We start from the raw sequence: 27,718 nt of genomic DNA, 5'->3' as shown, positions 1-27,718 counted from the left end.
ATTTAGATTCCAAAAAAGATGCACAGAAATGGTATCTGAAGCTTCTTTTAAAAGGGCCACAGGAGGACAAGGTGGTGTGTGTGGTATACTGTATAATAATGAGCAATAAATTGACTTGTTAAACAGCCATGATAAGCATACTGTGTTTTTAGCCAGATCACCCAGATGAGGTAGCCAGCTCTCAAATGCCAAGAAGCTTAAGGTTAGACAGTTCTTGGGTAGAAATTCCCAACCCCGCACCAAAAAAACAAAAACAAAAAACCAACAACCAAATGCAAGTGCTACAAGAACTAACTCAGTAGGTTGTTTTTCCCCTCTGAGCTTGAACTAATAGGGGCACAATAGGTTATGGTCACTTCTAGTCCATTAAAGAACTCACTGCATGTTTGCAACAGTTGAGGTATTGATCTTGGTGTCCTGGCCAGATTTTCACTTTGGTAAATAAATGTCCTGCCAACATCCATTCCCCTTGTAGTTGCAGAAGAAGTTATTCAGTCCTCTGAAAGCTGTTGTTTTACAGCATAGCAGTACATACAGCTGCTTCATTACAATACAGAATAATACTACTTTGTTCTTATATACCTTATTTCATAGTAATGAAGGGCTGGAAGGGACCTGGAGATGTCATCAAGTCCAGCCCCCTGCACTGAAGCAGGACCAAGTGGTCTCAACTATCCCTGACAGGTATTTGTCCAGCCTGTTCTTAAAAGCCTCCAAGGATGGAGATTCCACAGCCTCCCTTGGAAACCTGTTCCAGAACTTAACTATCCTTATGGTTAGAAAGTTTTCCCTAATATCTAACCTAAATCTCCCTTGGTGCAGATTAAGCCCATTACTACTTGTTCTCCTTTCAGTGGAAATGGAGAACAATTGATCACGGTCCTCTTTATAACAGTTCTTAACATATTTGAAGGCTATTATCAGGTCACTTCTCAATCTTTTTTTCTGAAAATTAAACATGCCCAGCATTTCTGAATTTTTGCTCATAAGATATTTAGAAAATCTGTCCTAACATTTTTTGCTCTCCTCTGGGCTCTTCCCAGTTTATCCACTTATTTCCTGAAACGCTGTGCCCAGAATTGGACACAGTATTCCAACTGAGGCCTCAACATTGCCAAGTAGCATGGGACAGTTACCTCCTGTGTCTTACGTATGGCACTTCTGTTAAAACATGCCAGAATGATATTAGCCATTTTTGCAACTGCATCACATTGTTGACACGCAGTCAGTTTGTGATCCACTATAACCCCCAGGTCCTTTTCAGCAGTACTACCACCTAGCCTGTTTGTTCCTATTTTGTAGTTTTGCATTTGATTTTTCTTTCCTAAGTAAAGTATTTTGCACTTGTTTTTATTGACTTTCATCTTGTTGATTTCTGACCAATTCCCTAATTTGTCAAAGTTGTTTTGAATTCTGATCCTGTCCTCCACAGTGCTTGCAAACCCCCAACCCCCAGCTTGGTGTCATCTGCAAATTTTATAAGCATACTCTCCACTCCATTATCCAAGCCATTAATGAAAATAGTGAATTGCATTAGACCCAGGATTGTCCTATTCAAGATCCCACTAGGTATGCCCTACCAGTTTGACAGCAAGCCATTGCACTGATAACTACTCTTTGAATATAGTTTTTCAACCAGTTGTGCAACCATTTTATAGTAATTCCATCTACAATATATTTCCCTAGGTGACTCATGAGAATGTCATGTGGGACTGTGTCAAAAGCTTTACTTAAATCAAGATATCACATCTACTGCTTCCCAATCCACTAGGCCAGTAAGGAAATTAAGTTGGTTTGACATGATTTATTCTTGACACATCTGTGCTGGCTATTCCTTATAACCCTATTATCCTCTACATTCTTACACATTCAGTGTTTAATAATTTAATCCAGTATTTTTCCACATATCAAAGTTAGGCTGACTGGTCTATAATTCCCTAGCCCTCTTCATTCCCCTTTTTAAAGATAGGTGATATGTTTGCTCTTTCCCAGTACTCTGCAACCTCTCCCATGCTCCATGAGTTCTCACAGATAATTGCTAGCAGTTCTGAGATTGCTTCAGCTAGTTTCGTAAGTACCCAAGGCTGCATGTCACCAGGCCATACTGACTTAAATATGTGTAACTTATCTAAATATTCTTTAGTCTATTCTTCCCTATTTTTGCTTACGTTCATTTGCCCTTGTTGTTAATATTAATTGTGTTGAGTTTCTGGTCACCATTCATCTTTTTAGTGAGGACGGAAGCACAATAGGCATTGGCCACATCAGCCTTTTTTATTTGTCATCACTTATTAGCTCTCCTTCCCCTCTGAGTAGAGAACCTACAGTTTCCTTCATCTTTTTCTTCGTCCTAATGTATTTAACAAACCTCCTCTTCTTGCCTGTTATGTCCCTTGCTAGCTGTAACTCATTTTGTGCCTTAGCCTTTCTGATTTCATCTCTAGATCTCAAAGCACTTTACAAAGGAGGTCAGTATACCCTCATTTTACAGATGGTGAAACTGAAGCACAGAGATGGGAAATGACTTTCTTAAAGTCACAAAGCAAATTAGCAACAGATACAGGAATGGCACCCTGGTCTTCTGACTCCCAGTCCGTTGCCCCAGGCCCATCCATGCTATGTTCCTGCTTTGCAGCAATGAGTGAAGTGAATCCAATAGACAGCAGGCCAAGTTCTGCTCTCACCCACCTGTGTAAATCAGGATTATCTCCATGGAAGTTAATAGAATGTAACTGCAGGTGTAGTTCTGGATTTACTAGTAATATTTTGGAGGTACTCACTAGTATAAATGAGAGCAAAATTTGACCCACAGTCTGGCCTTCTCTTTGAGCCCTTCTGCTTGCAAGGTGTTATAACTGATACAGTAAAGTAAGGGTACTTAAAGCAGGCTAGAAGATTGATATATGTTTCTTTAGAATAATTTGACATGCTTGCTGACTAGGATGTAGGGTATACGGTAACTAAAGTCTTAAACAAGGAATGTACGTTAATACGCAACTCCAGTTCCACCATTACTATCAGTTCTACCTTGTGGTGGCCAAGTTGCCTACATCAGAACATACATTGTCTAGATGTCTGAAGGAGAATTATCATTAGGCTATAAAATCTTGCAGCTTAGCTCAGCACTAACTAAAAGCCATTACTGTCTAAACACTGTTTAGCTTATATGAAATGAGCTGATGATTTTCACATCCCAGTAAATGGTGGTTCACATCACAGCTGGCCTCCTTGTTGGTACTCTCTGCTGTCGGGGGGAGGGAAGAGAGAGGCAAGGATTGATCAGGACAACAGATGCTAAATTATCTTCTAACTCCTAGAAGTATGATGCCTCCATGTCATAGGTTAGGCATACTGGCAGGATGGTGTAGAAGAAGCTCGCACTGTTTACAACCCTTTGCTGTTCCTGAGCTTCAGAGAAAGCACCTCAATCTTCAGGGCTGTCAGGCTAGCAGGAAATTTTCACACAATTAAAAATCCATGACATGTATTGTTTGACATACCACGTTCTTCAGAAGTACAGCAACACAGACAGTAGGAATTCAACCGTTTTTCTAAAGTATCAGCTCTGCCCCCCCACATAAAAACACTGAAAATGCCTTGAGAACTGTACCTATCTTAACTTAACACGGACTTAGTACTTAACATGGACTGTTGGGCATAAGGAGAAAAGAGAAGCTGCTCTAACATAATGAACACACTATGGTGACCAAGACTGAGAAGGTAAGAAAGGGCAGAACTGCTAATCCTCTGTCATGATGATATGCACTGCTGGGAACGTTTTTGTATTTGCAGAGGGGTGGAGTGGGTAATCCATTAAGTCTTCTGCATCTCTAACTTTCATGATTCTGTGGCCATGTGGTTGGGATCCCAGCAGACACTGCAGTAGGGATATGGAAAAGAGGGTACTCTGGAAAAGAGGGTGCAGCAATCTTAATTGACTAATTTTACTTCTCTCTAGGATCTCCTTCTGGCTCCAAAATGGCCCTACAGGGTTCCTTCAACTGCTGGAATGGAACAGTAATCAAACTGGGACAGGCATGTGATTTCATCAGAGACTGCGCAGAGGGAGAGGACGAGGGAGATATGTGCAGTGAGTAAATTCTGACCCCCAGTTTACATCCTTTCACCTCCATTCTGGAAAATGGGAGCTAGATGTTGCTTCCCAAATCACAGGAGCTTTGAATGAACACATGACGGCTAATAGGCAGAGAAACAACAGTCTTGTAGGACACATCTAGATGTCTACCTAGAATTGACTATCCGCATTCAAAGTAAAAACAACAAGGAGTACTTGTGGCACCTTAGAGACTAACAAATTTATTTGGGCAAGTGTCTCTTCACTGGCATGCACAAGGTCTCATGTAAAAGCTGAGATGGATTCCTCAGGCACTCTCACTACTTTGGCAGTCCCAAAATCCTGATTAGAAATACAGGGTAATTCTGGTTTTTATACCAGTTGCCCACAGAATCATAAAGCTGCTCTCTGATAGCACCTGCCATCCAAGGATCTCAAAGTCTATCACAAAACTGGGGGTGGGAAATAGCTATACAGGCGTGAAAAGTGCATATTAACCCCACTTTATAACTGAGGAAGTGACCTGTCTGAGGTCACAGAGTGAGTCTGGGAAAGAACCTACCTTTCCTGACTCCTAGTCCTATGCTTTGACCACTAGTCAATCCTTCCTCCCCATTCCTGGGCAGTCTGTAGTCTAAGGCTATGTCTATGCTACAACCTAAGGGTGGGATTCCCCTGCTCCTGTCCACATACTCGCAGTGGCGCTCCTCGAGCGAACACAATAGAAATAGCAGTGTAGTCACGGTAGCACGGGTAGAGGCAGCAGAGGCATAGCTGAGCCATGCCAAGTAGAAACCAACTTGAAAACCAGCGGTTATGTACTTGGCACAGCTTAGCCATGCCTCCCTTGCTCCTACCTAGGCTGCTGTGTCTGTGCTGCTATTTATACTTGTGCTAGCTCAATGAGAGCCAGTGCAAGAATGTGTATGTGAGATGGGGAATCACACCCTTAGCTCACAGTATAGTCATAGCCTTTGATGACAATTTCTGCACTCCTGCATATTTCATCAATGGTTGTACTGTTCCAGAGACATCTATATAATGGGCTTTGCCATACATGGTCTTTTTTTTAGTTGTTACTGTAGTAAGACAAGTCCTAGATAAATATGTGACCTCATGCATTGTATCTACTTCACACTGACTCTTCTCAACCTTTTAAAGTGAATTCAGTGCTAATGAAAGGTGCTGGATTGACAGTCGTGGAGACTGAATTCTTCTGTTTCTCCACAAAACAGGTACATCAAGGACAGCAACCTGGGGAAGCTTCTCCTGTGCTGCCCTCTGTGTACCTCAATCCTGACTTGGTGGGACCAGCTCTAGGGCCAGGTTGAACTACAGACTTTTGCTGGCATAACTAGGTCAGTCAGGGTGTGATGAGGTGTGATCCCTGACCAATATAGCTGTGTTGGTCGAAGTCTCTAGTGTAGTTGCAGATATAGTGATGAAACTGCACGTTTGCCAGTATAGCTCACTTCTCTTCTGGAGAACTAGACTAAGTTATGCTGGCAAAAGTGAAACTTTGCCCATATAAACTCTGTCCACACTTGGCATGCTTTGCCGGTATAGTATACTGGTATTCCTACACTGGCAAAGTGATCCTACTGTATATCTAGCCTAGGAGTAACATGGGAGACCATGGAGAATTCCACCCTCTTTACTGCTAGCAAGTGTGCCAGTCAAATCAATGGTATCATAAGTTTTATGCAATGGATAACTGGCATCTGAACTAGGATCACCAACATAGCTCTTATAGGCTACCAAACAGCTTTTAAATGGTTAACTTTTGACATGACCACTAGAGTTTTTACCATGTGAGGTGGAATTTGTTAGTGAGCGTACCAGCCTTGCACTAGTTCAGTTCAGGCTAGGGCCCTAAAAATAGCAGTGTATAGATATTATAGATCCAGCGGAGACCTGGGCTAGCCACCCGAGCTCTGACCTAGGGGGTCAGGTGGGCTTGAGAGCCTGAGCTGCCATCCAAACTGCAACATCCACACAATTTTTAGCATGCTAGCTTGAGTCTGTCTTCCCGGGTTGGGAGGCTCACGCCCAGCTGCACTGTTCACATACCCACTGGTTCACAGCAAACAGGTCTTCATGATAACATTGTATGTAGCATCACTGCTGACCTCAAGCAGATTTGAACTGGCAACCTAAATAAAGCTGTGTTTCACATTACCAGTCTCCTGAGCCATCCAGTCCCTTCTCTGAAACACTGCATTAAAATTAAAATGCACCTAAAAATTTCTCACAGATCTCAAAAAATCCCCCTTTTGTCTAAAAACCTTCAAGTGTAGCTTTAAAAAAAATGTAATGGGATTTTTATTGTATTTTAATATTTAATTAAAAACAATAAATGGTGCCTACTAGAATTCTTTTTACCATTGACTATATTTCACTTCATTTCTAGCAGGATGTTACATTACTTACCCAGCCCAATAAATGGATCATCTATGTATGTGTTTTATGTCTTGTATCTGCTGTGCATGAAATCCTGTCTGTACTGTTAGGAGCATTGTAGTATGGGAAGTAGAGCTGTACCGACTGTTATTCCGACCCAAGAACCATCCTTCTGGAATAGGACAGACCTATGGGAACATGTTTATTGTTTCTCTGGCAAGGAGGATGCACCTCTGGCTAGCGACTCTGGCCAGCCACAGCATGCACACACTAACTGGCTAGGGGGTGGGTTGTGCCTCTAGCTGCCAGATCCCAGACCATGGTGGGTCAGCTGGCCAAGCAGCCAATGCCCCTCTCCCAGTGACATGAAATGCATACACCATATATGGCTCATTTCACCCACCATTGAAATGTCGACATCTATAGTCAATGGGGTTATGCAGGTGGAGAATTTGGCCCACTATGACCAGCTGAAAATACCATGAGAGTAAAACCTGAGCAGAATATAATTAACTACCTTAGACTTTAGCCAAGATGTCTGAGTTCCCATTTCCAGCTCTTGGGAAGGGAATAATAGACAACTTTGGGTTTGACCACAACAACATAACACAGGTATTCTCCTCTGAAAGACAGCATCCTCAATAATACTGTGACCCTTCATTCTAGGGTGTGAGAAGAGTGCCACCTCTAGAGTCACTTCCTCCAGTACCTAGGTTTCCATTGGTGTGATAGGCTGCCCGGCCTTCCGAAAAACCTAGTGGTTAGCGCAATTGACTTCCAGCTCTTTGCCCTCTCTAAAAGAGCACTAGATGTGCCTGTCCCTGACCGTAAGCTGGGAATCTTTGGCCTTTCACCTGTAGCTTGGCCTTGACCCCCAAAAGGGTTGTGGTATGGGGAATGATGCCTTCCCTCTCCACCAGGTCCCAGTCCAGGGCCAGGTGGGAACCAACACTGGAAGGGTCCTCCAAGCAGCGAGTCTGATTGCTGCTCTGGGCTACTGCCTACTTATATGACCCTTCAGTTTGGGGCATGGCCCCTGAAGTCCAGTCAGTCACTTAGAGTCAAAAGGACCAAGGATTTGCTGGTTCTCAAAGCGGGCGATGGTTGGAGAAGGTACTGCCTGTGGGCCTTACCCACTCTGTGGTTCCCTTCGAGACTCAGCCTGCTGTCTGGCTTCCTGAAGAAGGATTTCTCTCTCCTGCTACCTGTCCGCCCCCTGTGCCTGGGCTTCTCGGTGCCTTTTAACCCACTCCTCCAGTTAAAGCATGTTCAGGAGGCTACCTGAGCCCCCTATTGCCTTTTAGCCCCTTCAGGCCAAATGTAGGCTTTGTATACCCCATCACAACTGGGTTCTCCAATCTAAGTACTGACTCACTGCTTAGCTCATGAGTACTAGCCCATTCAGTTCTATTATTAAATTCTCTGCTGTTGCAGAGCTGCCCTGACCATATGGGACATTGCCTATTGTTGGCATAAGGTTCTTTTGCAGAACAAAAAACGATCAAACATTTTACACATCAATTACATCGGTTTATCAGACCAACACACAAAGTACCAAATCTTTTTCATCATTAAGGTTGTCATTTAGTCCTGACAACTTAAACATTTTCATCAATGTTTTCAAGCATGGAAAAAAATGAATCGTTGTAGGTTGTTGGGGTTTTTGTTTTATGTTTTCCCTGGGCATTGCTGCCACATACACAAAAGAACTGTCAGAAAGGGTCAAGCCAAATTATTAACTGATGGTGTCTCTCTTTATGAAGTTCAAGGTTTTGTGATTTTCTACCGTTTCTTTTGGTTTTGAAGATACTCATTTTGCCTTTTCTTGTTTTTCTTTTGTGTTTTGTTTTGCTCTTTGCTTTTTTCAAAATGAGCCCTAAAGCCTGCTGTCTGTTAACACCTCTTTACTTATTAATGGCCAAAGAAAATGTCATGGTGGTTCTGCTGCATACAGCCAATTAGTCTTTGTAGTGTAAGTAGAATTAGGGACCCCTGGAGAAAAGAAATGTTGGTGTTTGATTTTTAATCAAACAGTCTTTCGGGGAAAAGAGACCCACCCCACCCCCTCAAAGAATCAAAATGGAATCAGATGCCAAACCATGGTGGTTTGGGGTCATATGTATAGATGTAACAGATTGGCAACAGTGTGCTTGTAAAGGAATTTCCCCTACTGAATATGGGCAGGAAACTTGGTTTCTCCCCCAGTCATCCTGTGATCATGTTAGGATCACTTGAGCCAGAGGGATCCTGCAAGACCAACTTCCTGTGATTACAGGGAACCTGGAGGCATCTAATCAAGCTGGTTTATGTCTTTTGTTCTCTCTATTTTGATAGTATTGTGGGGGGGGGGGCTGAAGCTCTGCATTTGTGGTCATCACAGGGATCATGATGGGGGAGTGAAAGAAGTAGAACAAATTAAGATTTCAGGGAGTGGATCATCCTATGTCTTCTCTGACAAATTCATACACAAGGATTGGAAATTGCTGTAAAGGCAGCCACTGGCCCCCTGATGTAATACAGCCAGTTAGGTGATGTGGCTGCTATGATGCAAGACAGAGATGAAAGGCCAGATTCTCTTCTGGCATAAATTGGCACAACTTTGTTTTACGAAAGCAAAGAATTTACCCCCAGTAGTTTAGATCTGTACTTTTCTGGTGCAGGAGGTGTTGGGGTTTTGGTTCAAGAGCATCCCTCATCTCAGAGTGCTGTCTGTGCGTGGTTCCATGGGTGAGGGAATAGCAAATCAAAGGCTGAAGATTCTCTGATGCCAGATGAGCTAACCCAGTTACGTGTGCTATGGATTATGATGTATGGACTGCAGTTACACACCTGAAAACCCTGGGGTGGGGGAAACAACTCCCAAGGGTAACATCACCCCTGTGACTGATCAAAACTCTCCCCCATTCACAATGTAGCCCTCATACCTAAAGAGGGAGTCACTCTGAAGTTTGAAAAGCAGCTGTTCTAGGAGAAGCAGGAGAGGAGTTGGAGATAAGGGAAAGACATTCTTTTAAATTCACATTCCTGTGTTGCCAAATAAAAGAATAGGGAAAGTTTGTTATAGGGCTCAAGTCCCATTTCAGGCTCTGGTGACTCAAACTCCACTCTGTGTGTGGGTGGAGAAATGTGCATTTATGTCTGTGGGGGAATGAGTGTTCCTGGCATCTAGACTAGAAATGTGTATTTCAGGTTTCAGTCAGAGTGACCAAATGACTGCAAAGCATAGGTAATTCTACTGGGCCCCATATGCTATCCAACTGAAATTCTGTGAGGAAAACCAGCTGATTTATCTGTGCATTGGTGATGGATATGACTCAACAGAAGCTATCCAGAGAAGAAATGGTGAGTTGGCATGTTGCCATGCAATGCTCTCTGTAAAAGTGCCCTGCCTTCTCCTGTCTTGCATAAACCTTTGCTAAGTTACAAACCTTTCTCCCCCTCTTTACATTGAAAGGGTTGCATCTGACAGAATTCCGATCTCCACCAAAAAAGCCATTTGGCATTACAAGAAAATCTTTTTTTTTCTTTATTGTGGTGAAATGGATAGTCCCTTTTTGCACTTCATTTCTGATGGAACTTGGCAGACCAAGTAGTAATGGGGAAAAAATATGTAGGCGACAGTGTTAAAGATCTATTGGATGCTTTAAGTGTTATCACATTTAGAGGCTTCTTTGACCCAGATCTGAAACTTCCTTCCATAGCCAGTAAAGATTCATAAATTTTATTGAGGGCCAGAAGGGACAATAATGATCATCTAGTCTGACCTTGTGCATAGCACGTGATATAAGATTTCACCAGTAATTCCTGTATGGGTGGAGTGGGCTAGTCAGCTATAGAGGAAGGCCTGGAAAATATGCCCTTCCCTACAGTGTGGCTGACGATCTGGAGTTCCAGCTTCAGGAAAAGTTTGCAGCTATCCGCAACCACGATTGTGTCAGAATCCATGAGGGAATTAACAGGATGCTCTGTTAGCTTCCACATGCCTAGCTTGTTATTGCTGCATGCAAACACTCCAAACTCTATAGCTTGCCTCCTCTTCACACCCAGCACAGTTCTGGACAAAAACAGACACCCCACTCACACTTGGGAGAAGTGATTTTGTGACCTGCAGACTTCATGGACTACCTCTAACTGAAATGGACTAGATTAGGAAGTAGAAAACGGTTTCCCAAATGCACACACTGAGTTCACTGTTTCCAGGCTGCTCCACAGACTGTGGACTGATTACAAAGCTGCCAATTTCAAGCCCTTACTACTGCAAGGAAAACATGAATGACCCTAGCAAACATCTGTGACTCTGCAGTGAAAATACTCTTTAACGCTGTTTTTTAATGTTTCAAATTCCCAGGTGCCATTTTGAACTCTATATGGTAGAGGGGAGGTGGGGGAAGAGGGTGCTAAGGTGGTGTGATATAATCCACCTTTAGCGGATACATGCTGGTAGCCAGGGCTTCTCATAACTATTGCAGTGCTTCTTAGAGCAGAAATCTCTCACATTACTGTAGTAATAAACTATATTGGAGTCAGAAAGTTACCGGGCTCTGGAGCAGCTTCTGTCTCCACTGGGTTTGCTGCAGGCTCACTAGCAGAGTGTTCTTCAGGATGAGATGCGTCAAACAGCTCTTCCAAGTAGGGACCTAGAATTTACTATTGGTCCTGATCCACAGCCTACTCTGGGACTGGTTTCATAAACAGAGTCACTTCATATTCCTCACTGGAGCCTGCTGCTGGCTCCCATCAGTCTCCTGGCTGGATTCAGGGGCTAGCCCAGCACCATCCAGACTGACTAGGTCGTCATGAATGGTTGGGTGCAGTGCCTAGGACCTGGTCAACTCCTCATAAAATGGGCATGATGATCGCAAATTGCCCGGGGTGCGGTTCTTGTCCCTGGTTGTCTGGTACTCGCTTTTCAGCTTCTTAATACACTCCCTGCACTGATCACCAGACTGGAAAAACTGCCAGCTTCTTAGCTATCTGCTGGTACACATGATCATTCCTGGTGCTTTTGCTGAAGGCCACAGTTTTATTGGCCTTGCACCAGAGATTCACCAAAATCTGGCTGTGTGCCCAAGACCATGAAGCAGCATGCTTTGCAAAAGGCTTGTTCAGTCTGGTCTCCACGGCAAACCCAGGAGGTTCTCCAGTGGTGTGCTTGCAGCTCGCTGATCAGAAGACAGTGGATTAATGCTGACTCACTGAGCTGCTGCTGTACGCCAAGGGACATAGGTGGTGCATGAACCCCCCCTGTGGGGAGGCTAGCCCCTGGCCTTGCCCTCCTCTCCCCACTCACAGCCAGAGGAGCCCCACCCCTGCTGCCCCGAGTTCCAGGCCATCCTGCCCGGGCTGGCTAGTCAGAGCACTGGGCAGCCCCGGGCCAGCCAGATGGCCCACTCTCGCCCCAACCCTCTTCGGGGGAGAATCTTAGCAAAGATGGGAAGAGGAGCAGTCTGGGCTAGGGCTACAGGGAAAGAGCAAGATGCAGGAGGCGGACTCAGGTTGGTGCATAGGCGGGGCCACACCTTGCTGTTTGGGAAGACTTGGCCTCCCCTGGCCTACGATACCCCCCCACCCATGCCAAGGGCGGTGGCTTCTGTTTTCAGTTGTCAAGTGGAGATTGTTGGGATAGAGAGAACTAAGGAAGTCAGTCCATGAAATTGTGGGATACTTCTGGTGGACTCCCGGGACATGAGTCAAGTGGGGTGTGTCTACACTGTAAAGCAATAGGGCTTGAACCCTGGGTCCTGGCTTGACTCGTGCTTGAACCCTGCACGTCCTGAGACACTGGGACCAAGCCCTGAGTTAGCACAATTTCAGTGTAGAAACAAGGGGGGTTAGGTTTGCGCCCGAGGTTAAGCTCAAGTTTACGTTGCGATGTAGACATACCCACTGTGGTTTGAACCTTTTGAGGTTTGCCTGTCTCTAATGCTATCAAATACAGTAGGTTTCACCAACCCTCATAAAACTCCTGTACTCCTTAATCAAGCAGAACTCTCACTGAAGACAATGTGAGTTATGCCTAGCTAAGGACTTCAGAAACATGCAATGTGTATGTGGATATTACCTTTTCAATCCAGAAGGTTTTTTTTTCCCTCTGCGCAGTGCATATAGCCCTCACTAATCTGTGTAATGCTAACGAGAGCCTGCTGTGTGTAAATCCCAAGAATCAGGGTAACGTGTTTAGAATGGCTCTATCCTGAAAGGTTTCAGAGTAGCAGCATCCGATGAAGTGAGCTGTAGCTCACGAAAGCTCATGCTCAAATAAATTGGTTAGTCTCTAAGGTGCCACAAGTACTCCTTTTCTATCCTGAAAGCTTTCCTTGGAATGGCAATAAATGGGTGCCATCGCTTTTCTACATATACCAAGCATTAAACAATAGTAGTTGAGAATGCAGCACATCTAGAGTGCAGGACATTCAGCAATTCATAATGACATATTTGAGGAGGAGGACAGAGATGCACTGTGGTAGTAATAGCTTTTATTACACATCTCTATTGCTATTGTGCATCACGAGCTGAGCTACAGCTTTTTCTAGCCTCTAGGCAGGGTTTGTTGCTTAGATGTCTCCCCCGCTGCTTGGGCTTGTTTACAGCCTCCCAGACAGGAAAATGCATTCAATCAGACACCACACTGAGCTGTTACAATAGGAATTCAGGGCACACCTGGTTCTGTCATGTTATCTAGATCCCAGCCTGAGGCCGAGATGGTGAAATAATCAAGTGAAGCTTCTGTCGTCTTAGTTAGAGAGTGTAGGGAAGGCTGCACAAATCTGGAGACTTTAAAAGGCAAAACCAAAAATGTACTTTTAAAGGTTTGATTTATGGTAGATTGGATGGCTATGGGATAAGGAGATTTTCACTTCCACCGTAGGTCCCAAGTTCAAAGCTAGCCCGAGCAGTCCCTCTTGAAAGCCATGGACATGAGATGACTGTTGGTGGCCAACGTGGAATGAGTTGGTGATTCTCAGTCCAATTCCTACCTAGAAAATCAGATGTTCACATCACAGACACAATCATCACAGCATTGACTAACTGGCCTCCTGAAGAGAGACCAAAAACTGAATAGGCCATGGACTCTGAACTACCCTCTTAACATATCTATGTCAGCAGTGAGGCACTTTGGGAGAGCAGAGAAGTTTACGGCCTAATCCTGTGAGGAGCTGTGTCCTGTGATCCTTATGGAGTGAATGGGTATTGATAGTGCTCAGCATCTTGATGATAGGCCTCTTGTACAGTTTCTGACAAGATGATACTTCTTGTATAAACAGAAAACTTCGGGGGTGGATTGAGGAAATGATCTTTTAAACTACTCCTGCAAATGAAGAAGTGGGGGAAGGAAGCATTTTATTAAATCTTGTGGAACTCAGATACTGCAGTGATGAGGGCCATAGATACTTTAAATAAATATACATGAGAAGATAGGTAGTTTTGGTTTCAGGGCTGTCAGTCACCACTGCATTCACTTTTGGTTTTTTCAATTGCCCTTCACAGCTCCCCAGTCGCTAGCAGGATTATGTGAGCTATATTGAAATCACATTTTCAAACAACATAATGGAGAATCCATCCTTCCTTCACTTTCTGGCCAAGATACATGTTCAGGATCCTGTGTTTCTCCTGCAAGAGTTAATGGCACTGCCAGTGACCTTTACCAAATCACTTCCCTCTGACTCCTTGCTCCGCATTCAGTGTCTGTGGGTGTGTCTTCCTAGCACAATTGGCTGGAGTTGTAACTCGAGTATTACCCCTAATTCGTCTCCACACACAAAAATCACAAGTTGTAATTTCAGACCTAATGGTCCCAGTGGGAGCAGTAAAGGAACAACCCAAGACACAGGTCCCAGATCTCAAAGCTATGCAATGATAATGGATGATAAAATGAACTAATTGGCTACGCAAAGTGGTGCTTTAAGATTGAGCTAGCTGGCCTATCCAGGGGCTGGGCTGAAGTAAAGAAGTGGAGGTGCAACAGCTTGAGTCACAGCAACTTGTCAGCAGCTAATTCAATCACTCAACTAATCCGGTCATTCTGTGCCGCTAATCAAACCACCCTGTGTAACCCCAGTGCTGTTTTGAAGTGTAGTTGCTATTCACTCTCACTCCTGCTAAAAGGGGTTATTACTCTGCTTTACTCACCTTTGTGTGTGTGTGTGTGGTCTAATATCTTGTCTACCCTGCAATTAGACACCCCTCGCTGGCCGGTGCCAACTGACTCGGACTCACAAGGCATGGGCTAAGGGACTGTCTGTCCTCTCACCAGGAGTGCTTGTACCAATTATACTGTCAATGTGGGGTATTGTGGACTGCTCCTGAAAGCCAGTAACTGTTGACATAAGTAAGGCAGTGTCTACACTGACACTGCATTGACCTAACTACATCAACCTTGATTCTATGCCGCTCATGGAGGTAGAGGTATTAGGTCAGCGTACCGGGGAAGATACAGTGGCAGGTGCGAAATTTAAGTGTAGACACTACTACAGTTAGGTCAACGTAAGCTACCTTGCATCGATCTAACTCTGTAGCGTAGACCAGACCATAGAGACAGGCAGCCAGTGACTAATAAAACATTGGGACTTACAATGCAGAACTCTGTTAAAAAGCACAAGCCAGTAAAAAAATGAAAGAGGGAGCTTCAAAACTGCAAATAGGGTTGCAAACAAAATGTTCACATTTCATCCCTAAGTGCATTCCAAAGTCGGGGAGGTATTACTATCCCCCTTTCACAGATGCGGAACCTGAGGCACAAAGAAGTGCAATGACTTGCTTGAGATCAGAGCAGAATAAGGGGTGGAGTTGAAACTAGAACCTGAGTGTCCAGACTCTCAGGGATTTACCCCTCTCTTTCAGCCAACAGTCACACCTTGAAGTGTTGTCACCTTGTCACCCATGGCATGATGGGCAACAGCAAATGGCCACTTGGAGATGGGAAGAGTCAGCCTGCTCCAAAATAACCCTGGGAGAACATTCACTGCTTTCCTTCTGCTGTGCCCAGGAATCCACTCATCAGCTCTCCTGTGTTTTTTTGGATTCTCCCTCTTGCAGAAAAGCTCCCCCCTGGCTTTTACTGTTCTTTTGAAGAAGGGGATTGCGGCTGGACCCAGGGCTCTCTCACCTCTCTCACTCCTTCATGGCAGATCGGAAACCTGGAGTACAGCCACTTCCCTTCACTAGAAGGTATGAGGGTGTACCAGGAGATTCAGGGAATGAATGGCAGGTAACAAAGAGGGTGGAGATATGCTAAAGACAGAGAGGGAGGGTTTTTTCGGTGCAGAACACAGGATTTGCACTTGTCTTGTTTTCATAAGTCCTTTATATTCAGCTTTCAGTGAAACAAAACCTATCTTTCCACCTTAAACACTGAGCATGAGACCACTGGGGCTGTCATTGTCCTGTCTGTCTTGTCACTAGAGATTGGTGTCCCAAGCTTCTGTACTTTACTTCAGATAAGTCCTTATTCCTTTTTATCCTCTTCACATCCTCCTGCCTCCACCCTGCCAAGCCAGCCAGATCCTTCACCCTTCCACAATTCCTTATTTACTTTCTCTTAATCCTGCCTCTGCTTCCTTCCTCCCCACCATCCCTTGCTTTCCTTTTCATCCCGTGTCCTCTTTGCCCCATCATCTCTCAATCCCCCCCCAATACACACACACACAAACACTCCCCTCCACTCCCCCTACAATTTCAACATTGCTCTCATAAACCCACAGTATTCAGTGGTTTATATCCTGGGCATTGAACTATGACCAGGCTGAAATGTGGCATACAAACTACCTGCCTCCATGAACATTTTCCCTCATACAATAGTATAAATCAGAGGAGACATTTATTGCTTAGATGCAGAGCCACTAAAGGAAAACAGTAATAAGACAGAGTAGTGTCTGCCGTACACACTATCCCAAAAACACTGTTCAGAGTTAAATAATACACCGACAAAGTGAAATGTTAAGGGCCAGCTCTTTTGCTGGGGTAGAGTCATTGACTGCAGTGGTGCTATGCCAGTTCATTACCAGTGGATGACCTGCCCCACAATATTGCAGAGAACAAAGAAATTAAGAGGCATGGCTAAGTAAGATAATTGAGAGCTAGAGAGGGCACCCTGGGGAGCGAACAGTAAAGTGTTGCTGCTTCATGATTTCTCTATTCTGCAATGGTGAAATTCAACCCAAGCCACATAACTAGGTTTCTTTGTAGGGGAAGCATATAGGAGTTGGGAGGGTGAGGACAGAACTGGAATCCTCTCCACACCATATAGGCAGGGTTCAGTGCAGCCTAATCTCTCGTCTTTCACAAGTACTCCTGCCCCAAGGCAGGGGGAGCAAAGCTTATGTGGAAGCTTGCAGCCGCTGCATTGTCCGCATTTTTGACCCACTGATCGTTCCCACAGACTCAGCCCTCTCTGGCTCTGTGTAGAGAGAGAGCAAAGAATTTCCCTTTGCGTTTTCCTCCACTCCCTATGCCCTCTGCAAGAAAGTATCTGTGTTTCCAGTTCCTCCTGCAGTCCTTGTTACGATGAGTGACCTTTAGCCTAAAGGAACAGACAGGACTCCAACTGCATTGCTATTAATCTGGTATATTTCACCAACATGAAGATTCACTTAAAATTAATTTTTTTAACATGCATTTTGTTGTGGATCCAGCAAAGAAAATTAATCCCAAATTACGCATAAGCAGAAAAATAATGTGTGTGAAGAAGATAGCCAGATCACTTAAATATGTTTCCCGAATAGGGCCCTAGAGTATGGGAAGCTGTATTGACTGCATCCAAACTAAATTGAAAAATGCCTTTTGTCATATGTTATCCCCCTGAAACAGGGACCAGTTAACACAATTGGAACCAGACTAGATAAGGTTCTTAGAGGAATGTTCTGATGGGCCTTTTACAAACCTTGCATCCAGAAGTTAGTGGCAACAGCATGTCTGCTCTTCTCTTTTGTTTTTTATCTAGGTTGTGCATTCTTGCTAAACACCAGTGAGGTCCCAGTGGCAGAAACAACCATCATGACCAGCGCTGTGTTTCCAGCTCCAATTAGGAATTCTCCCTGTGAGGCAAGTCCTAAAGTCTCTTCTTTCTCCCACAATGTTTTCCAAACTTGGTTTTCAAACACCACTACTGGCAGATCATCCAAATCTCCCATTTGGAGGCTCAGATTGGTGCACAGACATGCAAATGCCCATTTTGTGGATCTGTGTGCACCGTTGAGATCTGGATGCTCTCTTAAAGCACCCACAAACTGGACTCTATGAAAAATGAAGCCTGACTAGCTTACATTGTGGATGTAACCCAGTATAATGTATTTACACTAATGCATTGATCAGCCAGTGTTTTGTTAATACAGAGATGAAGGGCTATATTGTGGCTTAAGCAGCCAAAGTAACAACGAGAAGGGGGATCGAGAGGTGCACTGTGCCAGCAACACCACCCAAAGACATTCTGTCTTCAGAAATCAGAGGCAGCTGTAGTGATGCATATGCATTAGGAGTGTGTTCAAGACTGGCTCCTAATCTATTCAGAAGGTGCAGAATGCACTTTCCTAATCGCCATCCAGTATTCAGGCAACCGGGGCTTTATCGTGCCCCACCGCAATCCCACTACTCCTTGCTTAGAATCATAGAATCATAGAATATCAGGGTTGGAAGGGACCCCAGAAGGTCATCTAGTCCAACCCCCTGCTCAAAGCAGGACCAATTCCCAGTTAAATCATCCCAGCCAGGGCTTTGTCAAGCCTGACCTTAAAAACCTCTAAGGAAGGAGATTCTACCACCTCCCTTAGGCCCTGTTCTTGCAAGTGCTAAGTTAACAGAAGCTGAGGTTGCTCTGCACTTCAGAGCTGAGCCCTCACTCGGTGAAAGTGACATTAATGTCGGTGGGAGACTTTCCTGAGCCAGGAGTGAGTGAGAACTGCAGGATTTGGTCACACAGAGTAACTAGCATTGCTGAGTAAATCGTGTATAACCTCAAATTGTGGTTTAGATAATGATACGTCCAAGGGATGCGTGTAGATTGGAGACATCACATGTCCAGTGGTCTGCACTCATATAGTGCATGATAGTAGCAGTGATATTTATTTATTGTTCTACATTTTTAACAGTAGTTAGTGATTTAGGGTGCCTGGCACAACGAGACACCACAAAAGGTTCTGATTTTCCAAGGGTTTGACACTCTACTTTTGGAAAATCAGACTCCTTTAAAGTATCTCAGGCCGGTCACCCAAAAATCTGGGACACCCAAAATCATTTGTCATGTTTGAAAATATAGATCATTCTGTATTTAAGCACTAATAATGTACTAAGTATTGTGTAAGACATGAAACAAAGACTGTGTGTGCTCCAGTCCCTATACAGGAAGGAAGAAGATGGGATGTTCTGGGACACCCAGAGGAAGGGGTTTTCTTTGATTTAATGTTTGATTTGGTTCACTTCTTGAAGGCATCTTACTTCATGCAGAGAAATGAACGCTAGTTCGTTCCCTGCATGCTCTTGCACTCTTGCTTTTGTAGGAGACTCCTTCTGCCTTTTCTTCCCCCATTCCAAAGGCATGTACGGGATCTGAATATTTAAAGGCCTCCTTTTGTCATAAACCAGCAAGAGTGAATATTTTTCATAACCTGCCTGCTGCAGGAAGCTGGGGGAAATCATTTCCCCATATATATAATTTTTTTCTTGAGCCTACGATAGTGCAAATAATTAAACTTGCTGCTGAGGGGAAGCTACCATCTATTGTATCTGCTCACATGCTGTCCCACCTCCATTACTCCCCTTGGCACTTACAAGGCATCCGGACACATGCAGCATTGCAGCTGTTGGTAATAAAGAGTGAAGGAGTTTGGCGAGGGGTTTTGTCTCTTGCCTTTTTAAATCGTGTAAAAGCCTCTGTTCTCAACACGTCCCTGGGAGCTTCAAATTCTATTTTAGTGGAACAATCTTTCTGCGATCAGAATAATTTAGTGCCACTTCTCAGCCTAACATAAGGAGAGGAAGGAGACCTTCCCTCCTATTTATCCCGCCAATAGGTGCAAATGATCTTTCTCATAATGGAGTTTTAGTCAGAAAAGTGGCTGTGAAATAACATAATGCATTTCCTATTTTTTCCCTCTCAGTCACTTCCCAATGGGGCTGGCTCAAGTTCAGGCATTAGATATAATTGTTCTACGGGTCAGTGCTGACAGCTCAACCTGGCATGTCACAACCAGGTTGGGTTCTTTCGCAACCAGAATTTCTCTGACAAATTTATTCATGATACATGAGGGACAATAGATCCCAGAAAACTCCCATAGAGTCCTGCTTGCTCCCATAGGTGGAGCTCTTGCTCACTGTCCCATTGTCAGTGCAGCTCACATTCCAGAGTCCTGCTTGCTCTCCCTTTGCTGTGCTCACTGCGTCATCCTGTGCAGTACGAAAAATGTATTCCAGTCCCATAAAGAGATCTGACTTTCTCTTACAGGAAGCTGAGGCTGAGTAAGTGGGGCCAGTCTCTTCAGATAAGCACCCACTAATTTAGTTGTTCATTTGATTTTGAGCTAAACCTTTTGAAGTAGCAAAATTGTGCTGTGGGACAGTGAGAACAGATTCCTGCATGTCTGTAATGTAGTGAGAACCCTTTTCTGAGGCTGTTTTGGTACCTTCCCTGGAGGTGGAAGCTGGAAGCCAATTTTAGGTGCCAGAGTTAACCAAACTTGTTTTAGAAAGTCTCAACTTTCCTCTTACACCCAAATGTGGACTGTCCAGAGAAGAACTGTGGCACATTGGTGAAGAAGTTTGTGCTGATTTTATCCATCCTCCCTGGCTACAAAGAAGGCTCCATCCTCCAATGCCATTGATCCAGCTTCTTTCACCAGCACTAAATTCATTTTCAGCCTGTTTCTTTGATATGTAAATAAATAATGGGAGCTCCTATTGAATTTCCCAGAGCAGCTGTATTGGAAGCACCAATCGTGCATTTTTCTCTTTTTCCCTTGCTTCTGGAGTTTTAAATAAGTCAGGACACGTGTTAATAACATTGACTCCGAACACTTGAGTGTGAAAAATGCTACAGGGAGATGTCTCCAGCACTTCTGGCTTTCCTTTAACATGTTTCATTTTGCAGAACGTTGCCCAAGTCCTTTCTAATCTTGAGGGTGTTATTTTTAAATACCTGGAAGTGGTGAATACACGCTTCATTTTCCTTCTTTTGTTGCTTCCATCGCTGCCTGTTCCCTGTTTCATCAGGTGATCTCCAGTATCTCTGGGATTTCCAAAGGACAAGATGGGTGCCCTGTGATCTGGTAGAGGAATTGTTCCCCCTGTTCATTTTGGTTTTCAGTGGAATGAGGCCCCTTTCTCTCTCCCAAGGACAAATGCAACTTGTGCTTTCATTTTTGCCATTATGAAACCAGAGCATGGAGATGAAATGATGAAAGTTGAGGAGTATTTTAAACAATGATGATGATCGAGATAAAATGAAGGGGGGGGGGGACCCACTCAACCCCACTAGAATTGAACAATCAAAGCAGGTGGATTATCATTTTGTCATTTCCATGAGCCTCTTTGCTTGCACATCCAATCTAAGACTGAAAGCAGAAGTGCCAACATGTTGCAAAAGAAACTACTCTCACAGAGTCACTGGCCTGACCAGAAGCATGATAGTCCAGGAATTTCATGATACTTGCATGATACTCACAAGAGGCCCAGCAGAATTTGTGCTGAGGTCCAAATAGTTATCTTTCTAAAGCTCATAGCTTGAAATGTGCTTCTTTCTATATGTTCCATTTCTAGTATGCAAAAAAGTGTTGTCATTGCCAATGCTAGCAATGTGATGCTTCTAAAATGCTTCACATTCACGGACAAAAATTGCTCAGATTTTATAGAGCTGTGTCTGCCACATGGGATTATACTCATCTATAGCTGTGTTAAATGTGTTCAGCCTGTAGCTTCAATTTTTGCTTCAGTAAGTCCACTCCACCCTGAGCATGATAAAATTTCTTCTGAGCTTCCTTAATACCTAGATTCCAGTTAGTGAGCTAGTACATTCACATCTGAAGGCAACTTTCATGGTTCCCTGCCCACAAAAGAAGAGCCATGGCAACACAGAGTTGAAATGCAAGAATCGGCAGTTGATTTGTGCAGGATAGCTAACATTCAAAGATACCTGCACTAAACATTGTAGGCAGCAAAAAACCCTGCCAGCAACTGTCAAAGTCATGCTGCTTTTTCACAATATGTCAACCTCTAGCATGTATGTGCTGGTTGAGGTTAGAGGGGGTGGCATCCAATGGGATTAAACTCCTGCAGTTCCAAGGGGAGGCATGGGTAGATTCCTTTCGGTCTGCCTTTGAGCTACTTTTGTTGCTAGCTATCTTTGTATATCCCTCTTTTCTCCCATTCTTCAACAATCTTTGCTGATGCCAGGCCTTGCCTCCCTGATTGGTGGAGCCATAATGCTGATATTGAAGGTCATTGCAAGTTAGAATGAAAAAAGGGGCTGCAACACTCCAGATTGCCATTGAGCCATCTTCCCTTTAGAAGCCTGGTGCTGTGAGCATGTAGCATTGTCTCTCATGGTCTTCCAGAAGTTTGTCTGGGAAGTAGTTTGTACCAGAGTCTCGCAGATGTAAGCAGACACAGTCTTGGTGAGGACCCAAGTGACTCTCAATATGTTTGTTTCTTCTGCATTTAAGAAGCTAATACATTGCACATGCCTCATGATCAGTAATTCCTGGTTGGCCTGGACTGATTAACCATCTGGTTTTACAAAACCTACCGTCAATGTTTCTTTTTGTCTTCCTACGTAATGGCCCAGGACATGTTAGTATCAACAGGAATAAATCTTGCGCAATTGCTCAGGTGAAATGAGTGTCTACCGTGACCATTTTGAAGGTCCCCCTTGTCTCTAACGAAACTTGTGGACTATCCGATGACATCCTTTTGCCTGGTGGCCTGTTGTCTGCAATGCAGCATAGTTATTTTGCCTCAATATACTAAATTTTAACCTCAGACTTGTTCTTTTAATTCCTCCTAATCATTTCAGAGCTTTCCATTTACTGAGTCAGTGAGGTTGCATATGAGCAGCTAATCTGCATCTGAAGCAGGGCTCCAAAATCCAGAATACAAGACACTGATGAGCCAGCGTCGACCGGAGATGGTTAATTAGTTCCTTAATGGTGTTTCTGGCTTCAGCATATTTTGCTGCCAGTCCAGGACCCAAGGAGCCATTTGATGAATAATGCAGGGATATGCCACCAAGAGCACGGATTCAGCTCTTTCAAAATGTGCCACCATTCTGTTGTCAGGACTCATCTGCCATCATTGATGCCTTACTCCATAAAATGATTGCCAGCCTCATTCAGAAGTCTTAACTAGGGCATCCATCTGATCATCTGCTCCATTTCATTTCAGCAGGTGTGAAAGTACCTGGAATATCCTGCTGTGAAGCTTAGAAACCATAAAAATCACAGCCAAAGTTTCTCATTTGAGCACCATGCCAGTCAATTCATTCAGAGCCAGTCCATTACAGTCTGCATGATGCACTTCGACAATGAGTTTCTCTCACATCTGATTCCAACTACTCCTTTCGTTCAAACAGCTGACATGTGCATCCATTCCAATTCACTGACTGCTTCAGCTTTCAGTTTTGCTATAGCCAAAGGTGCTCTCTTTCATCACTTCAGATTCTACTGACTCTTGTTGCCGGGCTGGTCCTCAGAGAATGTGGAAGCTAGAAGGCTCCTGTGGTAGTATATTGGGCTACTCAAGACTTTGTGTATGAGCCTGAAACTGTTGTAGTCAGAATGGCACAATGAAGTGGCTTCACAAGTCCATATTTGAAGTCTCAAGGTATTTTGCAGAGGAACTGGTCTTTGCATCACAAAGATACACTCTTTTCCCCATTATAGATTAAAATCATTGGCTTGGAAAGGTTGATCAATTCAGTTTCAAATTCACCTCTTTCATTTAATATGCAAAAATATCAACACAGAAGTTTTACTTCTGATGAGCCAAGAAGGAAGTGGTTTACATCACCGCCAAACTCCAATCCAATGGGCTGCAAGAGAAAGCTATCATTACAATTTCGTAGTATAATAATCTGATGTTTCTAATCACCTGAAGGAATGTTAAGTACTTCACAGCAGCAGGATCATTTCACCTGACACTAAGATGCAGCAGAAGAGAGATGATTGTATTTCACTGGAATGGCAGCAGGGCTTCTACAACAGGACACCAACATAAAGCCCTTCTCTCCTGCAGCATCCCTCCCTGAAACAGGCATTACATCTCCAGCAACAGTACAGCCACCACACCAGGAAGTGTTACATCCTGCCTTGCTCTAGAGAGCTAAAAGTATCTGGGCAGGTGGCAAGCTGGAAGCCACTACATCCTATGCAGAGATGTTTGATTTATGCTACCTTGTCTTCATGCTCCTCCCTTCATCCCCACTTGTCTGTTTCATCTGGAACTGGGCAAATAATGGATACGTAGTTCACTGGTTTCCCACACCTGAAGAAGAGCGCAGTGTAAGTTCAAAAGCTTGTCTTTCTCACCAACAGAAGTTGGTCCAATAAAAGATATTACCTCACCCACCCTGTCTCTTTAACATCCTGCGACCAATATGACTACAAAAACACTGCGTCCCTTTTGGTTCACTGGCATTTAAAAAAAACTTAAATTGTTTTGGGTTGAATGAAAATGACATTTTGCAAAATTTCAGCGAATAGAAGAGTTTTAAAAAAAATCTGAGTTGAAACATTTTGTTATGCCTAAAAAACATTTGGTTTCATTTAGCAAAAAAATATTTTCGATATTATTGAAACATTTTTACATTTTCTGTTTGGTCAAAACTAATTGGCAAACTTGACACACATTCGTGAATAGCTTTGGCCAACTCCAAACTTCATTTTTGGGTGAATAAACTATTCATCCAAAATATTTCTCCCAGCTCTAGTTTAATCCACCTATCACATCTTGTCACGCTTCTAAGTTGTGAACTCTCTGGGGACAGGGACTCTGTTCTTGCTTCTTTGTCCTACACACTGTACAACAATGAGTTCCTGATCTTGACTGTACCTCTGGGCATTACTGTAGTACAAACTATGAATAAAAATTAATAATGGTATCTAGCCCGGTGGTGTGTGCTGCCACTGGCAGTGGCCTATACCCATGACTCAGATCACTTTGTGATGCCAACCCATTGGAATCATCACAGAATAGGAAATAGCCACAACATCCCCTGAGATGGATGCACAGGGTCTAACTGATCACTGTATGCGGGATCAAGAAGGAATTTCCCCCCAGGTCAGATTGGCAGTGACCTTGTATGTGAAGTCCAAGGTTTGGCACTGGTGTAAAATTGGCATGAAAGAAGAACAGGGCCTTGGGGCTTTGGTCCTTACAGTTGCAAACAGAAGTCTTCTCAGTGTGGTCCTCTTCCTAAGTGTGGAGACAAGAGGCCTGAAACGGTAGCTGTAAAAGAAATGAGCTGCCCCCATTCATTTAAATGAGGTGTTAATTTTGAAGCCAAACACAAAGTTATTGGGGTAACTGAGTGAAATTTAAGGACCTGGGATATGCAGGAAGCCAGACTAGGTGATCGCTGGAGGGTAGCCATAGGATACAGAAGGACCTAGACAAATTAGAGGATTGGGCCAAAAGAAATCTGATGAGGTTCAACAAAGACAAGTGCAGAGTCCTGCACTTAGGACAGAAGAATCCCATGCATTGCTACAGAGTAGGGACAGAATGGCTCGGCAGCAGTTCTGCAGAAAAGGACCTAGGGGTGACAGTGGATGAGAAGCTAGATATGAGTCAACAGTGTGCCCTTGTTGCCAAGAAGGCTAACGGCATTTTGGGCTGTATAAGTAGGGGCGTTGCCAGCAGATCAAGGGACGTGATCATTCCCTTCTATTCGACTTTGGTGAGGCCTCATCTGGAGTACTGTGGCCAGTTTTGGGCCCCACACTACAAGAAGGATGTGGAAAAACTGGAAAGCGTCCAGCAGAGGGCAACAAAAATGATTAGGGCACTGGAACACATGACTTATGAGGAGAGGCTGAGGGAGCTGGGATTGTTTAGTCTGCAGAAGAGAAGAATGAGGGGGGGATTTGATAGCTGCTTTCAACTACCTAAAGGGGGTTCCAAAGAGGATGGCTCTAGACTGTTCTCAGTGGTAACAGATGACAGAACAAGGAGTAATGGTCTCAAGTTGCAGTGGGGGAGGTTTAGGTTGGATATTAGGAAAAACATTTTCACTAGGAAGGTGGTGAAGCACTGGAATGCATTACCTAGGGAGGTGGTGGAATCTCCTTCCTTTGAGGTTTTTAAGGTCAGGCTTGATAAAGCCCTGGCTGGGATGATTTAGTTGGGGATTGGTCCTGCTTTGAGCAGGGCGTTGGACTAGATGACCTCCTGAGGTCCCTTCCAACCCTGATATTCTATGATTCTGTGATCTCATGGTCCCTTGGGATGATCAGCAGTGAAATACCTCACGCTCTGGGACTGTGGCCAGAGGTTCAATTCAGCATCATCAGCATCACCACTTCATCCTCCCCATGCCCAAATCTGACCTCTGCATAGACTTGATGCCTCAGGCAAAGATGCTCTCATAATGCACACATACAAACCCCATCTTAGCTAATTGTACAGTGTCAAGTCATGGGGAGGGGTAAAACAACTACTGACCAGCTTTTTCCCTGAAGCATGATAACTGCTAGCCTTTCTAATTCTGTAACCTAGCTAAATAGAGAATGGAGAAAATGTATATTATCAAGACAACAAATAGTATTACCATATAAAAATATAGGTGCAATTACCTAACCTCCCTAGTTAGGTTCTGTGCTGGATTTGAAGCATTACAAAATTATGAAGGGTTTTTTTTATGAGAGTTGAATCAGGATTCAGTGCTGTGAATACTCTCTTGTGTCTAGAAATCCATCATTAACGTAGCCTCAGTAAACTCATTCCTTGGGCAGCCTCACATTTGTTGATTATTGTGATGGCTGCATAAATCCAGCCCCTGCATGCAGTATTTTTTTTTCTTATTAAGCTCTTTATAAGCAGAGAGTTTGAGGGGGTTATTTCAAAGAAAATTAGACAGCAGTGTTCATGTTAGAGATTTTGAGACCAGACCAAATTGCAAAGATTTATATTTCATTCCTGACAATGAGAGAAAATGAGTCCTAAAACGAGAAAATGCCAGGAAATAATTTTATCTACAGAGATAAAGAGCCACTAAGGGACTTTGTTACATTAGATGTAACCAAAATGCTTGAGACTGTTCTCCATACAGTACTTTAATTAATAAAAAGCAAAATATCACTGGATCATAATTGGAAAGTCCATAAAAACCTGAAGAGAAGGAGGGAAAAACTAATTTTTGAAAGGAATATCTAGGGGACAAGCATGTAATTGCTAGCGACACCCTCTTATTGCAGTCATTCTGCACTTGTTTCTGCTGCTGCCTGAATATAGGAGAGTTCATCACTGAAAAAGCTGTCAGGTTTAACTTGTATCTATTAGATCATGTCTAAAGGGAGATTTCAGAGTAACAGCCGTGTTAGTCTGTATTCGCAAAAAGAAAAGGAGTACTTGTAGCACCTTAGAGACTAACCAATTTATTTGAGCATGAGCTTTCGTGAGCTACAGCTCACTTCATCATCAAACTGCAGTTTCCACGGTATGCATCTGATGAAGTGAGCTGTAGCTCACGAAAGCTCATGCTCAAATAAATTGGTTAGTCTCTAAGGTGCTACAAGTACTCCTTTTCTAAAGGGAGAGTGAGCCTTAGAGTTATGGATCACACAAGTATTAAAGTCGTCCTTTTATAATAAAGTACATGTGCACTGAACATAAAAGTGATAAGAAAACGGTCCATGTTTTAAACTTATCTGTTGTTTTGGGTTGTTTTTTTTAAAAAGGCACTGCTCCAATGGCATATATGAGGTACTGGGGGTTTCCACATACATACACTCATAGATTAAGGTCAGAAGGGACCATCATGATTAAGGGCAGAAGAGCAAACTATCCCACTGTGTAGAAGAGATAGGAAGTATGGCAAGAGACCACCCTGGCTTAAACAAGAGATCTTCAATGATCTGAAACTCAAAAAAAGAGTCCTACACAAAGTGGAAACTAGGTCAAATGACAAAGGATGAATATAAACAAATAGCACACGTATGTAGGGACAAAATTAGAAAGGCCAAGACGCAAAATGAGATTAAACTAGCAAAAAACATAAAAGATAACGAGAAAACATTCTACAAATACATTAGAAGCAAAAGGAAG

General features: G+C 43.6%; 1 protein-coding gene across 2 annotated transcripts in view; it reads left to right on the top strand.

Moving 5' to 3' along the window:
* Nucleotides 1-27,718, top strand: part of ALK (ALK receptor tyrosine kinase) — a 547,569-nt gene that overhangs the window by 408,143 nt on the left and 111,708 nt on the right. For both annotated transcript variants that reach the window (XM_075127046.1, XM_075127045.1), the window contains exons 6-8: nt 3,959-4,090; nt 15,512-15,643; nt 17,415-17,515. In XM_075127046.1, coding sequence (XP_074983147.1) covers nt 3,959-4,090; nt 15,512-15,643; nt 17,415-17,515 — 365 coding nt within the window. The remainder of the gene's footprint in view (nt 1-3,958; nt 4,091-15,511; nt 15,644-17,414; nt 17,516-27,718) is intronic.

This window comes from Caretta caretta, chromosome 3 (assembly GCF_965140235.1).
Source record: "Caretta caretta isolate rCarCar2 chromosome 3, rCarCar1.hap1, whole genome shotgun sequence".
NCBI classification, from domain to species: domain Eukaryota; kingdom Metazoa; phylum Chordata; order Testudines; family Cheloniidae; genus Caretta; species Caretta caretta.
Note: the sequence above shows the minus strand (reverse complement) of the source record. Positions and strands in the feature narration are given on the sequence as shown.